This window comes from Pseudorasbora parva, chromosome 2 (genome assembly GCF_024679245.1).
Source record: "Pseudorasbora parva isolate DD20220531a chromosome 2, ASM2467924v1, whole genome shotgun sequence".
Lineage (NCBI taxonomy): Eukaryota > Metazoa > Chordata > Actinopteri > Cypriniformes > Gobionidae > Pseudorasbora > Pseudorasbora parva.
In genome coordinates this window covers 55,181,721-55,207,310 of record NC_090173.1, presented here as the reverse complement: position 1 = coordinate 55,207,310, position 25,590 = coordinate 55,181,721, and the positions used below count along the sequence as shown (strand labels likewise).

At 37.9% G+C, this 25,590-nt stretch overlaps 1 protein-coding gene across 2 annotated transcripts in view; it reads right to left on the bottom strand.

Annotated features, from left to right (window-relative positions):
• The window catches only part of cep112 (centrosomal protein 112), a 299,282-nt gene that overhangs the window by 104,319 nt on the left and 169,373 nt on the right, over positions 1 to 25,590 (bottom strand). For both annotated transcript variants that reach the window (XM_067424733.1, XM_067424741.1), the window contains exon 23: positions 17,203 to 17,352. In XM_067424733.1, coding sequence (XP_067280834.1) covers positions 17,203 to 17,352 — 150 coding nt within the window. The remainder of the gene's footprint in view (positions 1 to 17,202; positions 17,353 to 25,590) is intronic.

Genomic DNA, 25,590 nt, shown 5'->3' with positions numbered 1-25,590 from the left:
ATTTCGCTATTGCTGTTGTTGTTACTCACACTATTGATGGAAATGAAATAACATTACTGAATCAGTGTTCAAAAATGCGTCCTTGCCCGATTCACTATGGCACGCTTACAATAATGATGTCAGGTTGGATTTGGATCAGGTTTGCGTCAGGCCTTTAAGTAAAGAACATAAGGTTCTGCTATATTGGCGACAGATATGCTACTTATATGTTTAAACTATACTTTATTTTCATCTTGTAGGACTTCAACTATCAGTGACTCTTGGTGTAACAGGTCTGAAAGCACATGCTACCATAAGGTTGGCTACCGCGTTCATTTTTACCGGTAACGGTGCCTGAAATTAAGCGCTGATACCCAACAGCACATTTTTTCAGTACTTTAGGGATGTTCACGTCAATAACTGTGCAGAAACTGTACGTAATTTATAGAAGTGTCATTGACATTATGCCAGAGCTGCCTCTGTTGCTGTCTGACAGTGTCTGATGTTTGTTTATTGTAATAAAAATAAGAAAAAAGTGATTATTACTTAATGAAAGTTTTGATAATGTATTATCATCATTATTATTAGTGTGAGTATTATTATTACATTGAGCCGTATCTAAACTGTACTGTACAAAAACAGTAATATATTGGTCAAGTTAAACCAGACTTTTATTTTGACGGGTTGCTGTGAAGAGCTTTGAGTTTCTGTGTGTTCATGATATGATGGTAGTTTTTCTCAAATGAAACGGTAAAATGTTGATGAAGAGACTCTCAGAGTGGCTTTGGAGATGAAGTTCATGCATTCATGTCCCCGTATGAGATGGAAACAAACATATAGTGTGCGTGTGTGGTAAATTAAACCATGCTTCTGCAATGTTCATTCACACAGGACATACAGGATTCGTATATAAATAGTCTTTTTGTGGTTTAATATTGACAGACACCAGTCTATATCACCAGATGTGTTCTCAGGTGCCAACATTTGCACAGATTGAATCAGTACTCGATAGTACCGTCGTAATTCAGTCGGGGCCTTAAAAGTACAGAGTTCGCTACCCAACCCTAACTATCAGTCAAAAAACTGATTTATTAATGATTTAATAAAAAGTCTCTATAATGCTCACTTGGCTGTTTTTTTGGGGATAAAAAAACGTGTTGAATATGATTACAATTTAAAAACAGTTATTTATATTTTTTAATTTATTCCTGATGCAAAGCTGAATATTCTAGCAGCAATTACTTCAGTCTTCAGTGTCACATGATACTTCAGAAAATGTTGTAATATAATAAATGATATCTTCATATAAAGTGATCAAACCCCTTTAAAATATTAAACAGCTTGGCTTGTATGTTATGACCTTTGTGGATCTTCTAAGCTTTGGTTACTTTCAGTGGAGGGACAGAAATATCTCAGGTTTCATTCAGAATATCTCAGTTGTGTTTGAACGATTAACCAGTTCTATGGGGTGAATAAATGACACAATTTCAATTTTTGGGGATCTATCCCTTTAAAGACTGGCGAACATCTGATATTTCATTAAATGATCCGCTTGGATATTCGTTACCAATATGCTATGTTAGCTTTTTTTCTGTACTTGTAGGATAATTTGGCTGTTATTAGCTCTATTTTTCGTTGATAGGGTGGGGTGTTTGTTTTTTCTTTCTCTTTCTTTCTAAAGTTATGGAACATCTATTTACACACATCATTCTTGCTTTCTTGATAGACAAGACCTTAAAAATATATGTATAGCACTGCTCTAGAGCACCTCACATTTTCTCCAGATAATGTTTCCTTCTACTTTGTTATTCTTTGTAAAAAACGAGGACAGTAAATGTGTTGGGCTGAGGCGGGAGGTGAGGGCTGTCTGACAGTGTGTGAGGGTGAGAGCTGCACTTTCGAGGCTTTTCTCACGCAGGCCACTGGGACCTTATCACATGCTGCTTCCTGTGATACGTGGTTCAAAGGGTTCTGGGAATCTGCCCCATCCCTCATCCACTCATTTATCAGCTACCCTCTTCCCAAACCCCAAACACACACATACACACACACACCAAGGCAAAGCTCAAGGTTATCTTACTCGAATCTCACCATATATGCTAACTCATCATTCCTGTGGCTGTGAGAGTCTGTGTCAAACCTCAACCATATGACGGCAGATCACTGAAGCAGCTCAGAGGTCATGGCAGGGTCGGAGAAAGAATTAGGGAATAACAGGACGCATTAGTTCCAGACACCATGTGCTTGTGCTTGAACTTCAACAGACAGAAAAACGAAAACGGGTACATCAAATTACACTTCACCCAAAAATGTTGTTCCAAACCTATATGGATGTTTTGTCTCTTTTGCATTTTTAACAATTATGTATTGACTTTTAAATAAATAATTTGATACATTGCACTTATTGTGCACGGTTTTATTTTATAAAAACGCATGTAATGACAGCTGTAATGGTAACACTATATTTTAGGTTCAATTCTCACTATTGACTTGCTTATTATCATGCAGATTACTAGGATATTGGCTGTTTATTAGTATTTATGTAGCACATAGTAATGCACGATCATTTTCTACAAAAATATATAAAATATATATATAAAATATATATATATATATATATATATATATATATATATATATATATATATATATATATATATATATATATATATATATATATATATATATAAAAAAAAAATATATATATATATATAAAAATATATATAAAAATATATTTATATATATTTTTATAATATATATAAAAATATATATAAATTTATCTTTTATAAATATAATAAAACTAAAGACTTTTCGGAGATATGAAGGATGCAATACTACTCTAAAGGTACTCAAGATTGACATGAGATTGACTGAAACTGAGTGTTTCACCCCCCCCCCCCCCCTTAAAATTAATACAATTTGCGAAATGCTAAATAAGAATACTATAAAACCTCCAATAATGATATAAGTATTGTATATTTCAAAATATTGAAATATTTGTATGCATTCAATGTACTTGCTGCTGAATGATTCTGTTAAACCGTACGCAAAAATGACTTTAGATTTTTAGTTTTATTGGTGAAGTAAGTGTTACTTTAGGTTTATTTTTTCACTTTTAGTGTGAAAGGGTCTTTACATTTGCTCAAAAATATAACTTTTATATATATAAAAACAAGCCCAGCCCAGCCCAGGTGAAAAAAAAGTAACGCAAGACATTACTTTTCTTAAAAAAGTAACTAAGTAACGCAATTAGTTACTTTTTAAGGGAGTAACGCAATACTGTAATGCATTACTTTTCAAAGTAACTTTCCCCAACACTGAGGTCAACGTTAGTCAGTTATTCACTACAGAAACTGAAAGTAAAAACTAACCGAGCATATGACATCTGACGCTGCATTTACAGCACATATTCTCTTAGAGACGTTGATTAATCAAATACATTTTCCTAATATTTCACTTGAGGCTTGCTTTTCACAATACAGCGATACAAGCAATCCAGCAGGTGAGATCTTCTAATTATATATCCCTTTATATATATCCCGCCGTATGTATGCGTATAAAGATGGACATACTTAAATATCAAACTTAGCGTGGAGAGATTACAACGGTTTTGCAACAATCTAAACAATCAAGCAGTTGAGAAACGCTCGCTGTCACATCCTGTCTGCTCTCGGCTCTATTAAAACGGCGGTTGTGGGAATAAGAGAGGCAACGCATGTCAGGACGCATCCTCTCATCGGACGTGTTTAAACGTGTCTAACACACATCTTACACTTGAAGTGTGTGTGTGTGTGTGTTTAAGATAGCCTTGAGAATACACACATCATCCCCCAACCTCAAATGAACACATTAAAAGAGTACACATTAAAGAAGAATCAATTGCAGACAGGACTCGCAGTGCACGGCTGCACCTGTGGAATGGAAAGTATCAGAGTTTTACATACTCTGAGGAAAGCGAGATGAGTGCTGTTTGCCTGTATGATATCTGTATGGTTGCCAGTGCGTATCAAGACAGTTGCTAGGGTGTTCTGAGCGGTTTACTGCATTACTTCGGGGTTGTCAGTGCGCTTATATGTGGTTGCTAATGTGTTCTGGGCAGCTGTCCAATCCCTGTGTCATTATGAACACGTATACGGCTAGGCTCCTTCTTAAATGTATGTGTGTGGGATTTTTTCACCTGTCTCATCCTCCTCAAAAACAAAACTCATCGAGCCTCAAGCAACTTGTTTGAGCTTCTGTTCACCATATTTGGTGTGCTCTACATGAATAAAGGCCTAAATTAAATCTGCTCATTACATAAAGCGATCATATATCTTAGATTAAGCAGCTCGATTAATATGGATTAGTTTTATGGTGTGTTTTTGTGGTACTTTTTGAAGCTTGAAAGTTTAGAGCACCATAAATCTCTCTAGTTTCGTTAGAAGATTTTTCATTTGTGTCTTGAACATGAACAAAAAAGTTTTTGATGACAGAACTTCATTTTGGGTAAATGACGTAATGCTGATGCTGAGGGTTATTTCACGAAGAAATTAGATTTATGTAATTAATTCCTCATCCTCATTTCTTCCCAAAGACCTTTGTTCATCTACGGAACACAAAGCAAGATATTTATGATGAAATCTGAGCGCTTTCGGACCCCTCCATAGACAGCAACACAGTGACCACTTTCAGGGCCCAGAAAGGAAGTGAAGATATCGTTAAAATCGTCCAGTGGTTCAACCACAGGGCCCTATCATACACCCGGTGCAATGTGATGCCAAGTGTTTTTTGCTACACTGTAAAAAAAAAAAAAAAAAAAAAAAAAAAAAGTTACCTGGTTCATTGAAATAAAATAAAAAAATGAGTTAATACAATGAACATGTCTGAGAATCGACAACCTTTATTCAGATATTATTAAAAGATTTTGTAAGCATATTTGGTAATTGTGTTTTATTTTTTAAGACGCAGTGAAACTATTTCTATAGCTATTTTCATGATTTATCACATTTTTTTATGTTTTTTTAGATAAAATATTATTTTGAGTTTCTATTTATTAAACACATTTCCTTCATTGTATCAACTCAAATTTTTAATTTCAATAAACTCACAATTTTAAGGCAACCAGGTTACTTACTTTTTTAAGCTTAACCAACTTTTTTTTGTTACGGTGTATTTATTAACCCTTTAGGCGCCTTAGAGAGTTTTTTTCCTAAAACGTTCGATTTTGACATCTTAATTTCAAAAGGCTATCTTAAAAGAGATACAAGATAGAAACTTTATGTAAATTAGAGAAATATTAAGGATGACTCTAAGTTTATGTAGGGATGCACAGCGACGACCAGTTACTGTCATTTTGACTCTCTAACCTGCCTTCACGTTGCCCCCAAACTGTCCTATGAATACTTCAACCTCATCTAACATACCCAGTGGCGTAAAGATAAAGTCTCCACCACAATACTGCCGGAGAGGCGCGCGCGCAGTGAGAAGACGCGCGCTTCATGGTGAGCGCTGCAAAAATCTCCCGCCGCCGCCTCGGCCCCAACACTAACACACCTGCTAACTCCACGATGAACACTCCGACCCCGGGAAACATTGTTCCCACCACTGACATTGGGCAAAGGACCTACATTGCGCAAATGATCCACCGTTTGTGCTTAAACGTTAGGTTTAGTTTCACTTTCAGAATCACCGTCACCTCATATTTCCCTTCAGAATCAGGGTCCGCGAATACAAGACCCAACACTTCATTGTGGGTCAGCTTTATTGATGCCATTAGAAAATAATAATAGTGATAATAATCTAATGCAAACACTCGCTGACGTTGACAATGCTCTGATAAAACAGCTCACTCGCACGTCAGCTCCGCTTTTGTTTGCACTCAATGACCTCTTGCTTGGAGATTTTGTACAGAATCATAATGTTTGTATGAGTCAGGGATGAAGTACGACATGTCTACCATCTAGTGGAGGGGAGGTCGAATGAAATTTGACACCCTATTTGACAAAATCGGCCGTTTTATTCAGTGACGAATCAGTAAACTGGCGCCTAGAGGGTTAAACCAATTTCCTTCATTGTATCAACCAATTTTTTTTTATTTCAATAAACTCAAAAATGTAAGGCAACCAGGTTACTTACTTTTTTAAGTTAAACCAACAATTTTTTTTGCATTTTGCATAGAATTGGCATTTCGATGTGTGATTCTCAGGACATTTTATTTCCCTGATGATCAACAAGTGTGCAGCTGTGTGGAGTCCTGTGTCCCCACAATTTGAGGACCACTGCTGTAATAAGAGCAGCGCAAGTCTTTTGAACTAATTCCCTAATTCTGGAGATAATGAATCAATAAAAGAACTGCCATTGTGGATCAGATGAGCATGCCAACAAAGCACAAACATGCAGTGTTCCTGTACTTTATAAATAGAAAAGTCAGCATCAGAATGACACATGCCACATGCGGCCCGGATGAGACGTGTCCCATGCTGCGTGAGTGATGTCAGAGCAGGAGTGTAGCATGGCAGGCCTCCCGTGGCCATGACGGAGGCACTGATCAAAGTGCTGCAGTTTGACACTGGAGGTGGGGAACTATTGTTGATGTCAGAGCCAGGCATGGCAGCAGAAGCCAGGCTTAAGCAGCAGCTGTGCATGATGGGGCTGCTGGGTTTAGGCAGGGGGGTGAAACCGGACCAGCACCCACACCATTCTGTGTCATCTGTGTGCAGGAACACAACTGCACCAAGGTGAGGCACAATGTTGCGGAGTGGCTTTGATCACAGATTCGTATCTGGAAGGACGGCCACAGTCGTATCAGCAAACGAGTGTTTGGGGCACATGCTACTGCCAGTCAGAGAGAGGAAGGAAAACAGGAAACAGCAGGAGATCAAATACACACACCCGCTCGGTCTCAACAGCGAGACAGCAGCCTACCTAGGCAACATTTTAAGGCATCACAGACGTGCTCTGAATGTGAAACGCTTTCCAAATAGTAGGTAGCACAATTAACTACGGTCACATTTAGTCTTGAGTCTAGAATGCATTTTGATAATGTCAAAGGGTATCGAATTTAAGGCTTTTTAAGATCTTAGGCACAAATAAAATAAATACCATACAGAACAATTTCACAGAATTATGAAATAATGCATTATTTTATTTTGTTAAACATGTCTTAAGTCATAAGTCATAATGCCTTGCCTGTTTTGCTGAAATGCAATAAAAAGATTTTTGTGCTGAAGCTATATAACTTTTTATATTGTAAGGGTTAATGTGACACAAAAGTTTATGTTCAATTAAAGGGATAGTTCACCCAAAAATGAAAATTAGCCCATGATTTACTCCCCCTCAAGCCATTCTAGGTGTATATGAATGTCTACATTCAATCAGAGTTATATTAATAAATGTCCTGGCTCTTCCAAGCTTTATAATGGCAGCCAAAAGTTTCTTTGTAAGTTGAATGTGGAAGACAGTCCGCCGGAAGCTAGATATTTTACTCTCTAGTGTTAAATATGGATATTTTTCTCACACAAACCCATCGATTCGCTTCAGATGACCTTTATTAACCCCTGGAGCCATGTGGAGCACTTTTATAATGGATGGATGCACTTTTTAGGGGCTTCAAGTTTTGAGCTGCCATTCACTTCCATTATAAAGCTTGGATTAGCCAGGACTTTATTAATATAGCTCAGATTTTATTCATCTGAAAGAAGAAAGTCACACACAACTAGGATGGCTTGAGGGGGAGTAAATCATGAAGCAATTTTCCTTTTTTGGGTGAACTAACCCTTTAAATGCCAAATACACTTATTTACATTAGTTATTACACCAATAATGATCAGAAATTGTGCAGAATGTGGGACTTTTAATTATAAACAACCCCAAAATACATTAGGACTCTTATTTTGAAATGTCTATGATTTACTACTGCCAGCTGCACTTTTACAACCATCTGTTACAATATAAACACAATAAAGAACACTTATACTCATGTATAGTTATAATTCATGCAGCATAAGCAATTGTTCGGCATAAATCTGGGTTATTCACTGCGTTAGCAGACCAGGTCAAACAGCGACTTTCATTCTGAGTTTGATCTCCATCGGCATTACAAATAAATCTTTAATAAAGAGTCATGCACTACTCTTTATAATTTTTATTTATTGTACATTGTAAACTAAGTTTACCACAACTCTTCCATAATTCATTGTCACAGTAATAGCGACATCTCTGATTGGTGGATCTGTCTTCAGGATTATGGGTAGTGTAGTACTTGGGTAGTGTGGAGTTAGCATTTTATCATGATTATTTCTTTTTTAAAGTTAAATTTATACTGTATTGTGTCTTCTTAAGAAGTACATGCAATCAAAAACAAGTCTTGTATGGTTTTAGGTGACCCTGGACCACAAAACCAGTCATAAGGGTACATTTTTTTAAATTGAGATTTATACATGTAAATCGATTTATAAAAATGTAAAAAAAAAAACGTGTACCTTAAAAATGCAATGTAAGTCACTTCGGATAAAAGCGTCTGCCAAATGCATATATGTAAATGTAATACATCATCTGAATAAATAATCTTTCCATTGATGTGTGGTTTGTCAGGATAGGAGCCGAGATACAACTATTGGAAAATCTGGATTCTGAGGGTGCAAAAACATCTAAATATTGAGAAAATCTCCTTTAAAGTTGTCCAAATGAAGTCCTTAGCAATGCATATTACTACTAATAATACATTTCTGATATATTTACGGTAGGAAATGTACTAAATATCTTCATGGAACATGATCTTAATATCCTAATGATTTTTGGCATAAAAGAAAAATTGATCATTTTGACCTATACAATGTCTTTTTGGCTATTACCACAAATTTACCCGTGAGACTTATGACTGGTTTTGTGCTCCAGGGTCACATGTTTCTATGAGCTGGGCAAATATAAAGGAATGGATGAACAATTCATAGAGTGGTAGCACATACACTCTACCTGACGGCACTATTTTGGTCCTTATACAGACATGCAAGACAGTCGATTAAAGGCAAAAAGAAAGTTTTCACAGACAGTCCTTCTAAAGCTTTCGGGTGGAGAAAGTGGGACTTTAGGAGACTTGACAAACAAACAAGCGTTTAATCTTAAGCAATATGAGCAACAGAGACATCTGATAGCAGACAACGCAATCAGAACAACTGTTTTGGGATTATTGCATTCAAACGCGCCACACTTTGATGTTTCTTTCTGCTCTTTTTTGTCTCAAGCCCTTCAGCTTTCATAATCCGCCTTTGAAGTGAGCTACTTGGCAACAATGTCAGTGTGTGACACGCTTATTCGTACCGTCCAAACACACACAGGCTGTGCAAACCATTCATTTCTGTCCGCGCTCTCTCTCTGTTTTACCAGTAATGCTATACATGTGTCTGGACTTATATCAGCTAGTCAGTCATTAATTAGACCCTCATTAACAGCAGTTAACACTTTGGGCTCAGAACACTGACGGTTTTTGCGTGGTCAAACACACATACTAACTGTACTACAGTCTGGTAAAGCCATTCAAACTCCATTATGGTCCTAAAATCTGAACTGTGGTCTGATCTGAATTGAAACACTCATAATAAGATAGCAGGAACACAGGTTCAACTTCTCTGGTGTCTTTGTCAATATCAAAAGTGACTGTGTTTGCTGTCATAATAGGAATATTGAATATAACCCAGACAAAGTAAGTGACTCTGATGCACTTATCTCATATTACATGATCCACAAAAAGTCTTGCAGATTTACACTATATTGACAGAAGTTTTGGGACATCTGTCTTTTTTCTGTCCTAAAAACGGCCTGATGATTTCCTTGTTCTATGAAGTCCCTCCTTCAGAAACACGTAACGAGTTCTGATTGGGCCAGCGCTTCCCGTGTTGTGATTGGACAGCAGCTTAGCGCACTTTGCCCGGAAAGGTCCCGCCTCCTTCCATAACGGGGAGATGCAAGCGCTGAATGCGCGCTCTTCTCCACGTGGGAGAGCAACAAGACCACGCCCCCTATTTTGCGTGTTCTTGTGGGCGGAGGGTTCGTCAACAAACGGTTCTAGTGGCGTCATTACATCAGGAAGTGCAGCGGTGTAGTCCAAACCGGCCGTTCGCTGTAGGCTTTGAAAGGGAACTACTGTTAAATAAAATATCTTGCTTGGCATTGAACTTTGAGCTTTATAATTTTACAGGTATTATTTATGCTCTAACAGCAACATTACACACTAACTAAAGTTTGAAAGATGGAAGCGCGACAAACGGGACCTTTAAGAGTTCCTTTCACTGGAACTAAGGGGCCAAGCCCAACCTCTGAAAAACAACACCACACCATAACCCCCCCTCCACCTAACTTTACTATTGACACAATGCAGTCAGGCAAGTACCATTCTTCTGGCAACCACCAAACCCAGACTCGTCCAGGTTATTATCAGACAGTGAAGTGTGATCGGTCACTCCAGAGAACACGTCTCACTGCTCTAGAGTCCAGTGGCGGCTGCATTTCTCCACCGCATCCAACGCTTTGTATTGCACTTGGTGATGTAAGGCTTGGATGAGCTACTCGGCCATGGAAACCCATTCCATGAAGCTCTCTACACACTGATCTTGGCTAATCTGAACGCCACAGAAGTTTGGAGACCTGTAGCTCTTGACTCTGCAGAAAGTTGGCGACTTCTGCGCTCTGTGACCTTCAGCATGTGCTGACCCCCACTCTGTGATTTTTACGTGGCCTACCACTTTGTGGCTGAGTTGCTGTTGTTCCCAATTGCTTCCACTTGGTTATAATCCCACTAACAGTTGAGCGTGGAATATTTAGTAGTGAGTCATGAATGGACTTAATGCACAGGTGGCAACCTATCGCGGTACCACGCTTGAGTTCACTGAGCTCCTGAGAGCGACCCATTCTTTCACTAATGTTTGTAGAAGCGTCTAGATAGTGCTTGATTTATACACCTGTGGCCATGGAAGTGATTGAACACCTGAACTCAATGATTTAGAGGGGTGTCCCAATACCTTTGGCAATATATAGTGTATTTTAGCAAGGGATGAATCAAAATGTTTAATCAACACCATGAAGTCACTGATGATTTGATGAAATAGCTGAAGTCACAGATCTCTTCTTCCGTTGGGGGGGTGGATTATTGAGCTCTATTATTGTATGTTAAGATGTGGACATTGCACTCAAAAGTGGAGGATGATTGAGTTTGCAGGGGTGGGTTTAAGTGGACGAAATGATTGGAGAAGTCCTGCATGCGTCACCACGACTTTAAAATGCAACCGGTAACCCTTTAAAAAACAGGTGCTATGAGATACAGTGCAGAGAAAACCATGTTTCTAAAGTACTGAGTGTTTTCACATACTGACATTGATTGTACATCCATGTCACACTCTATATTCATAACGACCAGCAGACTGTGGGAAACACATGATGCATGCAGGTCTGGAAAGATTTCTTTTATGAGCTCATATGAAGCTTTCAGCAGCTGGTATCGTTTCCACACTTGCACATCATTTCAGTGTCTATCCTGTCAGACCCTTCTGATTTAACACATTCATTTTGATAAAACTCTGAGCTTTTGATCATAAACTAAAAAGTATGGTTTATAAATTAAGTATGAAACTAAATCCAGTGTTAGAAGAGGGACAGAAATATATCAGGAGATCAATGCTATTCACAGTGTAACAGTCGGTAAACTCTGTGGCCATCTTGCACTCGAAGTACAGCTCCTGTCTGTTGAATTACTGAAATCTCAAAAACTACCTCACATTTCAATAACATTTTTTAAAGTTTGTGTCATAAACTTTGTTTTGTACTCTCAACCAAAACCAGGCAGTGCAGATTGGCATTTTTATTTATGTAAGTCAAAGCCCTGAAACAAGTTTTAGCACTTCCTGGAGTCAATGGGTTTTTGCTTAAATGCTTGTAAGAAGGTCTGTGATACAAAACACACAAGCTCAAGATAACAGGTAAAAAATAAATAAATAAATAAATAAATAAACTAAAAAAAAAAATAAAATAAAAAAAAAAATATATATATATATATATATATATATATATTAGAATTATATATATATATATATATATATATATATATATATATATATATATATATATATATATATATATATATATATATATATATATATATATATATATATATATATATAATTCTAAAATACATCAGTAATATCCCCTTCTAATATACAGTATTATACAAGCTTCTACTTGTGGGACTTACTTTATAAGAGCTTTCCAATTTCTCCCATTAATGGTAATATTAGTAGTCTGTCTCAGCTTTATATATCTGCGAGATCTAGATTACCTCTCGAGGGCTACTGCACTTACGTATAAAGAAAATATGTTTTATGAAGAAAATGCCAATTTACTATTCTATTAGAGCTGCACGATTCTGTTCAAATAGAGAATTATTTTCTTATATATACTCAAATAAAGAATTTTTTTTTTTTTTTGTTTCGAACTGAGATCACGATTCTCACAAAATTCTGAACAGACAGCTAAATATAAAAATAACTTGCAATATAATAGAGTTTCTGACAAAATGTTAATTGCAAGTTCTACTATATTGTCAAAAGTTTTGGGACGCCTGCCTTTACATGCACATGAACTTTGATGACATCCCATTCTTAATCTGTAGGGTTTAATATGGAGTTGGCCCACCCTTTGCAGCTTTAACAGCTTTAACTCTTCTGGGAAGGCTTTCCTCAAGGTTTAGGAGTGTGTTTTATGGGAATTTTTGACTGCTGTTCTAGAATCTAATTTGTGAGGTCAGGCACTGATGTTGGACGAGAAGGCCTGGCTCTCAGTCTCCGCTCTAATTCATCCCAAAGGTGATCTACCGGGTTGAGCTCAGGACTCTGTGCAGGCCAGTCAAGTTCCTCCACACCAAACTCACTCGCCGACGCTTTGTGCACTGGTGCAGTCATGTTGGAACAGGAAGGGGCATCCCCAAACTGTTCCCACAAAATTGGGAGTATGAAATTGTCCAAAATGTTTTGGTATGCTCAAGCATTAAGAGTTCCTTTCACTGGAACTAAGGGGCCAAGTCCAACCCCTGAAAAACAACCCACACCATAATCCCCCCTCCACCGAACTTTACACTTGGCACAATGCAGTCAAGCAAGTACCTTTCTCATCACAACTACAGTAGACATCAATTGTTTTTATCTGAACTTTACACTTTTATCCCAGTACTTCTGTAATAATTAGAATTATTTTATTTTTAAAGGGATCCCATGGTGTTGAGACTTGTATGGCTTAATATAACATAAATGATGTCTCTTACTGAATTATGTGGTAGAAAACCCATGAAAGATCTACGTTATTTAAAAAATCGATTTTATATTTGGACCATGGGCGGCGCCATTTTGTTTGCGTTCTAGGTTGATGACGTAGAATGGTTGAACTCCTCAATCAGCTGGCGTTACCCGTAGCTATTTTTACCACAACGCAACTCGAAAATTGTTTCAGAGTTAAACAAAACCAATTAATTGCTTTGTAATTGTACTTAAAACACACTCAAACATACATGTGCACACAAACTCACCTCCACAAGTCACAAACAGATCGGCGGGCGCGCACACACACACCTGACAGACTGCTCTGTCTCAATCGCATGCATCATCACCAAAACATCCTGCCTCTCTTCCTCACGTTACTTTATCCCATCGTCCTACCTAGATATTTCCCTCTGCTGGTCACATTAGGCATTACAGTTAATCTACTATCAACAGTCTATCTATGATATCAACACAGGGAATAGATTGAGGGTTATGTATGCGCGCACGCAGTGCGTGCGTGTGTGTGTGTGTGTGTTCGCGCCGATCTGTTGGGGTGTGTGTGTGTTCGCGCCGATCTGTTGGGGTGTGTGTGTGTGTGTGTGTGTGTGTGTGTTCGCGCCGATCTGTTGGGGTGTGTGTGAGTCTGTGTGAGAGAGAGAGTTTGTGTGCACATGTATGTTTGAGTGCGTGAAGTCGGACAGCTGTTTGTAAATCGGCTGTACACTCGTTATTGGTGGAACGTGAGACTGAATGACTGCACTCGAACATGTCCACTATGGTGTCGGAGAACACTACAAATGGCCGTCCCTTCAAATAATGCCCTATTTAAGGGTATAGGGTCGATTTCAGATTCAGCCCCTGTCGTGGAGACTGAGCAGCCCAACATCTCGATTGAAACAGAGCCTGTCGTGTGCGCGCCCGCCGATCTGTTTGTGACTTGTGTAGGTGAGTTTGTGTGCACATGTATGTTTGAGTGTGTTTTAAGTACAATTACAAAGGAATTCATTGGTTTTGTTTAACTCTGAAACAATTTTCGAGTTGCGTTGTGGTAAAAATAGCTACGGGTAATGCCAGCTGATTGAGGAGTGCAACCATTCTACGTCATCAAACTAGAACGCAAACAAAATGGCGCCGCCCATGGTCCAAATATAAAATCGATTTTTTAAATAATGTAGATCTTTCATGGGTTTTCTACTACATAATTCAGTAAGAGACATCATTTATGTTATATTAAGCCATACAAGTCTCAACACCAGGGGATCCCTTTAACACAGAAATAATGATTCTGTGTGGTTGAAAAAAGTGTTTGTGAAGCTGTCTCATACCTATAATGTACATGACAACAGCTCTCTATGGCTCAATAACTGCATGAACACAGATTTGAATGTTCCAGTGTGATTTTGTCAAAAGTTTAATAGACACAGGCAAAATGTCATTTAAAAATGGGTATTCGAATCAAGATCTCAAGCTTTTATTGATTAATCGTGCAGCTATATTATCTATTATAACATGCTTTTTTTAAATGCCTTATTAGAATTTAAATTAATTAATTAGAATAAAAAAAAATCATATAGTTCACTGCTGCATACTGTCACATACTATTTTAAAACGCACTGTTTTCTATTCTGAACACAGCTTATACACTGCAAACAATGCTTTTCTTACTTAGTATTTTTGACTTGTTTACAGTCCAAATATCTAAAAAAATATTCTTAAATCAAGATGATTTTACTAGATAAGTAAAATGACAAGGCATTTTTTTCTTGTTTTCTGGGGAAAATATCTAAATTAAGCGAGTTTTTGCTTAAAACAAGCTAAATGATCTGCCAATGGGATAACTAAAATAATCTTATTTATGTTTGGGACAGAAACAAGAATTCATTTAGAAATTAGATTATTTTTCTTATCCTATTGGCAGAACATTTTGCTTGTTTTAAGCAAAAACTCGCTTAATTTTGATTTTTTTTTCCAGAAAACAAGAAAAATTATCTTTTCATTTTACTTATCTAATTAATGCAGCTTTGATTTAAGAATTTGTAGATATTTAGACTGGAAACAAGTCAAAAATACAAAATAAGAAAATCATTTTTTGCAGTGCATTTCAGCATGTGCTTATAATGTTTATGACAATGTTTATGTTTGAAAGAGTAGAGGAAAGGCCGACCCTGAACACAGAGAGCATTACAGCTTCGGTGACAAAACTGAGCAGGAGTCACCCTCGTAAAAGCACCACACTCCAATCGGCCATGATCCCAAAGCCCTCTTTGAAAGCTCCACAAAGGACAGCAGAGTCATGTCTACTCAATAAAAGGCCAGGCCAGACTCCGGCACCTCTGTCATGCAAAAAGGCATGTTGGAGGCCTTTTGTGCGCAGTTGTTTCAGTTGTTACAGACATAAAGAGCTGAAAACATTCAGTCAGCCATGATGGATTGGTCAAAACAACGACACAACACATCATTTGGATGAATCTAAAGAAGCCTCTTTGTTAAGGGTGTCACACTTTAAGCTCATTTTCATCTGCATCTTATATCAAAGTATGTTTGTTGCTGGGCCATATTGTACACATCTGTTGCATCTGAAGTCCTCTTATAATGCTAGTCAGGGTTTCTTCACCCAAAAATTTTTTTCATGAGCATTTTCTACCCTCTCCCTGAACCTAGGAATTAATCCGGCTGTTTTGTTACTATACCTTTAAGATTTCTGTATGTACATGTGTTTGGCTAACCTCTTTGCATATGAAACGAGTTACAATACTCTAACCTGAATACTCAAATGATTGATATAAGTGTCCGGATCGGTGGAAAGGGTGATTTCTTGGAAACGTTTCTGATGGAATAGAACTACATGTTTAGGCAGCAATGTTGTTTTGAAACAACACCAATGTTATGGAAACATCCTAAACTGTAAAATGACCAACACAACATCTTTACAGTTCAAATAATACAAGTTTTTGCAAAAACAAAGTTTTATACAGTTTTATAAAACGATAAATCATGCACATATATATATATATTTTTTGGGGGGGGGTGTAAACCAAAACGGCAGATGGGCTGAATGAAAAAGCAAAATCAGGCCTTGTCCACACTAATACATTTTTGTTTGAAAACGCATCATTTTATCTCCGCCTTGGCCTTCCGTCCACACTGAGAGTGTTTTTGTAACAAAATTTGCAATATTGAAACAAAATGTAATTTGGCTGTACAGCCGTTCTGGAGAAAACGGTGATGTTATCAGCTAGCTTATTTTAATTTATCATACAGCGACAATGTTGGCAGATCAGTATTATAGTTTACAGAATTAAATAAGACCTAATAAATGTATTTTATTTGTATATTTAGTTGAATAACTTTGATCAAAATTTTAGCGTCCCCCACTGAGCAAGCCAAGCCAAAGGCGACCAAAGGAACCCAAACTTCATCAGGGCGTGATGGAGAAAAATAAACCTTGGGAGAAACCAGACTCAGTCGGGGTGCCAGTTCTCCTCTGGCCTATTAACACACCGTGTAAGATTATTATTCTGGCAACCTTACAGGTCAGAAATCATATTAGATCAGATTATTCGAAATTTCTGGGTATCATGCCAAGAGTGATGTTGTATCATGTTATTTCTTATTATTGTTAATAATAACATAATAATTAGGATTAAGGACCTTTTATTTAAAAATAAAAGGATTTGTGTCTGGAGAAGCGTTCAGTCTTTTTGTAAACAGTGGTGCGAGCGCATGGTATTGTATTTTTTTTCCTTTTTTTTCTGTCGTTAAACTAGCTAAAGTGGATCTGGACACACCCTAAGGTCACCTGCACCATGCACTCAGATCATTAACATAGGGCCCTTACTTTCAAAATATTTGTCTGAAAGTTAAAGTATGTCTACAGTATAATACTGTTTTACATGATATGGTCTTTTTGGCTTCAATATACTTTTATTATGCGTTTCCTGACCTTGTTGGTTTGGTCAGCATCTCTGTTGAGTTGTCTCCTCTCCTGATCCCAGCGGCTTTGAGATTCCTGTATTTGTCTCTCTAGACCCTGCTGCGTCTGCCGGCTGTCTTCCTTAATGTTGCTCATAGACGTCTGCAGCTCAGCGATCACCTGTGTGGACACATCCAAACACACACGTTCATCTTCTAACAGATATGTCAGGGAGACTATAGCAAAAGCGATCAGCAAAGCTCTTCGGGGTCTATGCTAATTACTCAGATAATGGATTCTGCTTAATTGAATGCTTGACCAGCTGGAGTCAAAGTCTCCAGCAATGTCTTTGAGGTTTTCAGCAGATGTTTTTTTCACTGCAAGCCAAGATCTCAATTCAGCTGCTGGTGTTACATAATCAATCGCCTCTAATATACGCCGTGGATGCAGATGAACCAATAAGCACTGAAATGGGTGAGAGGTGGAGAAGTTACTGTAATTTGAAGAAGTGAACTACTCTAAATGTTAACTTCATTGAAGCTGTTAAAGTGAGACAATAACTTGTAATTTCAGTATGCGATTATAGGGGAATTTATGTGAGCAGTGCTGAACTGAGAGGATCTCAATGGTGAAAGCATCAATCTTGAATTACAGTAATTATTAATATTGTCTTTTTAGAGCTGATTTACAGCACAATTGAACTCTGTTTGCATCAATTGCATTGTATAAAGAGCTTTAGAAATAAAGGCGACTTGACTAATTTACATGAAATAAGCAAACAATGCAATTTATTTTTAAATGAATCAGCACAGATGGAATTTAACTTATTTTGCACACCAATTGCAATTATTTGAAAACACCACTAATAAAGGACTTTCAAGAATAGTTTCTGATTTTTGACTCAACTGAGGTTGACACACTACCGAAAAACATTTGTGACCCGTGCTGGCAAAATGAGTCGCAATGAGAAAATGACTGTTATTTTCACATCCTCTATTAAAAGACTTTAAAAATGCAGACAAAAAAAAACAAAACAAAAAAACTGAGCTACACCAGTTTGAAGTCGATAGTCAGCAAAGTCAATTTTGAGAAAAATCTAGTTTTCTGAAGGTTCTCAAACAAAATCAACAGCAACCATACCTTAAAATCCCTAGTAATAACAAAACATTTGGCACACACCAAGTCAACACCAAATATCTATAAGAAAAATATAGTAGCAATTGTTTGATTAGCATTAATGAAAAAGACAGCCTATATATTAAAAGCTACTGTAATGCACGGATCTAATATTATTGTCAGTCCCATCAGTTAACTGGACGAGCACATAAGACATAACAGATAATGTTTGCATGAATCGTTCTCATCAAGACAGATTCTTTGAAAAAACCTAAAAAACCTCACAATCTAAATTTTTCACCTGTTTTGCCTGTTGCTCAAAATTATCCTGTGCGCATTCTCCTTTTGCCTTTGTCAAAGTAACATCCACATGGATGGCAGGACCCAAGGTTTCCCAGCAGAACATTGCCCAAAGCATCACACTGCCTCCACCGGCTCGCCTTCTTCCCATAGTGCATCCTGGGGCCATGTGTTCCCCAGGGAAGCCACACACACACACACACACACGGCCATCCACGAGATGTAAAAGAAAAAATGATTCATCAGACCAGGCCGCCTTCTTCCATTGCTCCGTGGTCCAGTTCTGATACTCATGTGCCACTGTTGGTGCTTTCAGCGGGGTCAGGGGTCAGCATGGGCACCCTGACTGGTCTGCGGCTATGCCGCCCCCATAGACAGTAAAATAAATGGACAGAGCGTTCCCATTGACTTAAACGGCAGAAAAATGAGGTCAATCAGAGGCACTCACTTCCTGATGGCTGAGCGAACTGCGCAGGCTCAGACTGAGCTTGACGACGTAGATGTGACGTGAGCCTCCTATCTGACAGCTGTAGGTCTTCTAGTAGTTGTGGAAAGTGAAAGCTGAATCACGTTGTTCAGATTTCACTGAACTCAGATTTCAATATTTTCTCCCTTTGCTTTTGGCTCACTATCGGCTTCTCCCCATTCTTCTCCCTTGACTTTATCGGACTTTATGTCTCCACGTCCCCCCGACGGCCTCATAGACAGTAAAAGATTGCCTGCGAGCGTCTCCTCAGGTCTATACGGTAATTTCTGAACTGTGCGACAGAGTCGCGTTGGTTATGACGCAATCGTTAGCCTATTTTTACAAAAACAGCTTCTACGGGGCGATAGTGTAAGATACAAGGTAATGGAGCCTTTTATGCATTGTCGTGTTTCTTTAGAAATAAACAATGGACAAATGGAGTCTTTAAACGTCTCAGATGTAAAGTTATTCACTGTCAAAGTGACTCAAAAATGAATGGGAGTCAATGGGATGCTAACAGCAGGTGATGGCTTGGTTAGCAATTCCGCCCCTATGGGTGGAACGCTTTCAGAGCGCTAGATTACCCGCTTGGCCGCCCCATACACAACAAACTTCGATGCTCTGTGTATTCTGGCACCTTTCTATCAGAACCAGCATTAACTTCTTGAGCAATTTGAGCTCCAGTAGCTCGTCTTTTGATCAGACCACACGGGCCAGCCTTCGCTCCCCACGTGCATCAATGAGCCTTGGCCGCCCATGACCCTGTGGCCGGTTCTCCACTGTTCCTCTCGGAGCACTTTTGATAGAGACTGACCACTGCAGACCGGGAACAGCCCACAAGAGCTGCAGTTTTGGAGATGCTCTGACCCAGTCGTCTAGACATCACAATTTGGCCGTTGTTAAGCTCACTCAAATCCTTACGCTTGCCCATTTTTCCTGCTTCTAACACATCAACTTTGAGGACAAAATGTTCACTTGCTGCCTAATATATCCCACCCACTAACAGGTGCCGTGATAAAGAGATAACCAGCGTTATTCACTTAATCTGTCATAATGTTATGCCTGATCGGTGTATGCCAGCTATATAGCAAATCTCAATTGCTAAATCTAAACTATATTATCGCCCAGTGTAATCAAGTGCTAAATGTCACTATAAGGCATGATAAGATGTCATAAACACAAACATCATGGTTTTATGTAAAGCTGCTTTGAAGCAGTGTATTGTGAAAAAAAAAAGAAAAAGTCCATCACTTAATTTCTGCCCATTATTACAATTTCTTTGCATGTTTATTTGCATTCTGTCAGCTTATACAATGAGCATTTCTCTGTATATGGTTTGATGTCAGGACCAGAGGAAAAAAGTAAACTGTGAAATCTTATGTAATGCCTTATTGGCTTTTAATAATGAACAGATTTTGATGGTTATCATTTTGTTGCCCGTGTAAACACACTTAATGGCTGTTAAAATCTGTCTCTGTCAAGCACAGATGAAGGTCTAGCCTCTAGCCCTTCCAGAGTCCTGTCAGAATCAGTGTTGTTAGGGTCCAAATCAGAGCCGTACAGTAAAATCCCAAATGACCACCCCTGCATCAGTCGCCCTTCGCATTTCAAACACAAAACTCAGGCCGAAAAAGAACAGAGGAGCATAGATGGACTGTTTAATGAAGCTCTGGCGAGATGAAAATGAGGAAAACTGGCCCTTTGAAATCTCGCAGTCCGAATTCAGATTCTATTTCAACTGCAGCCAAGAGAGCAGCGAAGCGCAGGGCAGCGGCGGAGCTCAGGGCTAGACAGATAATTGTTTATTGTGCATAAATGTTCGGAGGAACGGTTTTACTGGAATCCGTTCATTGTGTGGGAGTTGGGAGTGAACTCTTGGAGCGGACACAGAGGGAGAGATTAGGCTTATTTTGTCAGTGGGCGAACCACATGAAAGCACCAAACGCCCCATTATTATGGTAACATAAGTTCTCATGGTAATAATTATTTGGCTATACAGATTCTTTTGCCTGAAGGGACACACTCATCCCTTGATTGTTATTCCTCGCTCTTGATATTTGGGAATTTTGCTGTTAATGACTTCAGCACGTCTTATTTTAAAACCTCTCTTTAGATGGTGGAAATGTTATACTGTAGCTATGAGGTGTTAAACTGACATCCTCTCTCTGATGAATGACTGAATATGGGCAAAAACAAAACAATATACAGTATACGAGATAAAACCAAAAGCTTCAGTGATATAATGAGACATTGGGGATGATGGGTGGCAAACATATCATATCACAATGTTTTTCAGCCAGGATCACAATCCATAATTTTATCACAATTCTTTTGCGTGTCACTAAGTAGTATAGCCAAATTAATTTCCCCATTAAAAAAAGAATGACTGGCCAAACTTTAGACACTATATATATAGTATATAGTTACATAACACTGCTTTAGAGAGACCAGGAATTAGAAGAAACCAAAAACATTAACAGCTTTGATGTAGCAGTTTAAAGATATTTAAATATATATTGTATATACTTTAAAATGTAAATGTCTGGAGGAGCTCTGACCTGTGGTCCCATTTGAAAGCTTAGAGTGTCTACTTTCTGGAGATATGCATTACATTGGCATTTGTTTTACACAAAGTAACGTATGTACACTAAATTACTCTGGGACCATTTCTGCCCAAATTGAAAAGCTTCCCATACCCTCATACAGTGGTCTAAATGCACAATTTAGCTGTCATTTTACAGGAAACCCTTTGAAGTCACATAAAAAACACTGCTAAAAGTGATAAACATTTAAGTATATGTTGTCCTAGCTGTAATAAACCAAAAGAAAGAGACACTTTTTGATATTTTGGTAATAAATGTGTTTTTGAAAGTGTATATCTCAGGCCCTGTGTGCTCTAGCCCCCATTTTGTGACACTGGGATATTGCATTTATAACACTGGGAGTGTAATGTAGATCAACTGGAGACCAGTTGCAGAACGCAAGTGCAGTTTTCTCCAAAATGTGAATAGAAATCATTGCAAAAAATGGTTTCTTACTTTTTTGTCTTGTTTCTAGTCAAAATTTCTAAAAATTCTTACATTAAGAAACATTTACTAGACAATTAAAAAGTATTGTCTTGTTTTGGGGGAAAAATAACTCAAAATTAAGAGTTTTTGCTTAAAATAAGCTAAATAATCTGCCAGTGGGGTAAGCAAAATAATCTTGTTTTAAGAAGACAAGACCAAAATAAGTAAGGAAAGCTTGCAGTGATCCCGTAAACATAGACTTGACACATTAACTAAACTCTTAAACAAGAGCAGATATTCACCAACAGAGGTTACAGGCGACTGGCATCAATACTAGAGCAAGACGCACGGCAAACATGAGGGCTTAAATACAAAAGGACTAATGAGCAAGACAAGGGAAACCTGTGAACATTCAAGACAATGAACAGGACAGAACTAAGAACCCACAAGACTAAATTAACCAATGACAACATGACACAAGGTCACATGAGGCCATGGGAACCACACAGCAACCAGGAGACATGACAGTGAGCATGACAAAATAAGAACATAAAACAAGAACATGAAGCAAATCGAGACACACTGTGACAGGGAGACCTTTATATCTTCAGATCCATTTGAATAAGTCTAGCATACAACAGGATACAGACAAAATAATTTTTCCAGTAATTGCTGCTATCTATTACCCTGACGTGGTCATACTCAGTTCTAGTCAGAATATGAGTCTGAAACTGCTCCATTGGGCTGTGATTATGGGGCGTGTTTCAACCGAACCAGGAAAGACCTCAATTTGACAGACCTACAACCAATCAGAGCAACGGAGCGATGTCAACAGAGCTCAACTGCACTGTGTTGCCAAGTCCATGTTTTTTTTTTTCTCGCGGGTTGTTTTCTATGTCCGCGGGTTGAAGGGACTATTATGTGATATAAAGAGCCATGAGTGCGATTTTTACTCAAAATAACACACATTTTACCCCCCAAAAAACATTTTTTTTCCGGAGAACCCCCAGAGGAGCTATTGTTTAGGGCTAGTAGTTGTTGTACAAACGTGGCAACCCTGACTGAAAGCACGCTGAAGTAAATGATTAAAATAATTTAATGATACACAGAGCACTTACCCAACATGATCATCATTTCTGAGAGAAATTGTGAAGGTGAATGCATATACAAAGCTCTCCGTTTAATATTTTAACAAATATAACCCAAGCCCCTTTGATGATGTGATGATTAAGTTACTGTTCATCATCTGTCCGTCATCGTCTAAAGCCCGCCCTGATGATTTCATTGGTCCGAAAAGTTTCTGTTCGGAGATAATTACTCCTCTATGGATCGAGGCCAGACCGAACCGCGGGACCTAAAAATGTTGTGGGCGGGGCTAAGTTCGGCTGACACCCAGGCTAGCTATCTAGTGAAAACAGCCAGAACTGTCTGCAGGGTGCTAGAGCACACAGAGTTCTGCTAGTTATACACTTTCAAAAATGAATTTATAACCAAAAATAAAAAAAACGTCTCTCTGTTGGGGGCTGTTATTACAGCTCAGACAACATATACTTAAATGTTTATCACTTTTACCAGTGTTTTATGTAACTTCAAAGGGTTTCCTGTAAAATGACACCTAAATTTAGACCACTGTATATGTGGGTATGGGAAGCTTTTTAATTTGGGTAGGCCAAATCCAGGAGGAAATCCCCAAAAATGGTCCCAGAGCTAAGGAGTTTAACGAGTAGTGTGTTACTAAATTTACACCACAATATCCAAGTCCAAACAGTAAAACTATATAGTAGCTACTACAGCTCTATGTTTAACAAAGCACCGGTCAACAGTTTTACAACGGTAAGATTTTGTAATGTTTTCAAAGAAGTCTCTTCTGCTCACCAAGGCTGCATTTATGTTATTAGAAATACAAAAAAGCTGTAATATTGTGAAATATTATTCAAATATAAAATAGCCGTTTTCTTTTTGAATTTATTTTAAAATGTAATTTATTCCTGTGATGCAAAGCTAAATTTTCATCATCACATGATCCTTCAGAAATCATTCTCATATGAGGATTTACTGCTCAAAAAACATTTACGATTATTATCAATGTTGAAACAGTTGTGTAATTTTTAAAAGAACAGTATTTATCTGAAATAAAAAGCTTTTGTAACATTGCACTACCATTTAAATGTTTTGGGTCGGTAATACATTTTCTTTGTTGGGGAATAAAAAAAAAGGAATACATTTATTTAGCAGGGATGCATTAAATTGATCAAGTGACAGTATAGACATTTATAATGTTGCAAAAGCTTTATATTTCAGATAAATGCTGTTTTTTTTAAAACTTTCTATTCATCAAAAAATCCCAAAATTTCTTTTTACACAACTGTTTTCTACACTGATAATAACCATAAATGTTTCTTGAGCAGCAAATCATCATATTACAATCATGTGACACTGAAGACTGGAGTAATGATGATTAATTCAGCTTTGATCACAGGAATAAATGACATTTTAAAATACATTCAAATAGAAAAGAGTTATTTTTTATTTTAATAATATTGCAAAATATTACAGCTTTTTTGTAATTCTAATAACACAAATGCAGCCTTGGTGAGCAGAAGAGACTTTTTTAAAAACATAAAAAAATCGTAACTTTTGACCGGTAGTGTACAAAGCACCTAAACCGGCGGCGATGCTACCTGTTTAACAGAATACAGACGTTTGTTGCGCATACAGCTGAAAAAGTGTAATGTGTAAATCTCAGAGCTGTACTGATTTCATATGCGCATGCATAATAATACTCTTGCCCACATATCCACACTACAGTGGTGATGAAAGGAGATCTACTGTAGAAAGCAAAGCTCTGTTTGGACAACACCTTGTGTTGCCTCATCATTAGCTGGAGAGCTTCAAACACGAGCGAGATTAAAGGTCAGTGAAAGAGGAGCTGGATTTCCAAAATGCTAATTAAAGACGCTCCAGTACAAGGAACAGTCATAGAGCCGAGATCCCTCTAGACCATGTATGGCATGGTATGGATTTAATTGCCGCATTTCACAAGCGATTCCATAGCTCTGGGCACATCTGAGAGATGCCTGTTGATGCCATAGGTTAGCGTGTGCTTCAGAAGTTCAAAGGACACTTGTCTCTACAACCTTGCATTGCCTTATGGGACGCTACAGCAACTGTATTCCTCCACGGTTATTCTTCCAAGGCCAAATAGACAGAAATATTTTAAAAACGGAATGCTATTCTGCTTCTTCTTCTTCTACTGCAATGTAAACCCTAATGCTCAAAATGATTAATTGGTTTGAGTAGGGTAAACTTCAATTAGACAAATTAGTCCATACAAATTCAACTTTTATGAATATTTCACACTTTCTTTCGTGTTCACAAAACGGACACATTTTAAAGGGATAGTTCACCCAAAAATGAAAATGTGATGTTTATCTGCTTACCCCCAGGGCATCCAACATGTAGATGTGTTTGTTTCTTCAGTTGAAAACAAATGAAGATTTTTAACTGTTGCTGTGTGCCAGTCACATA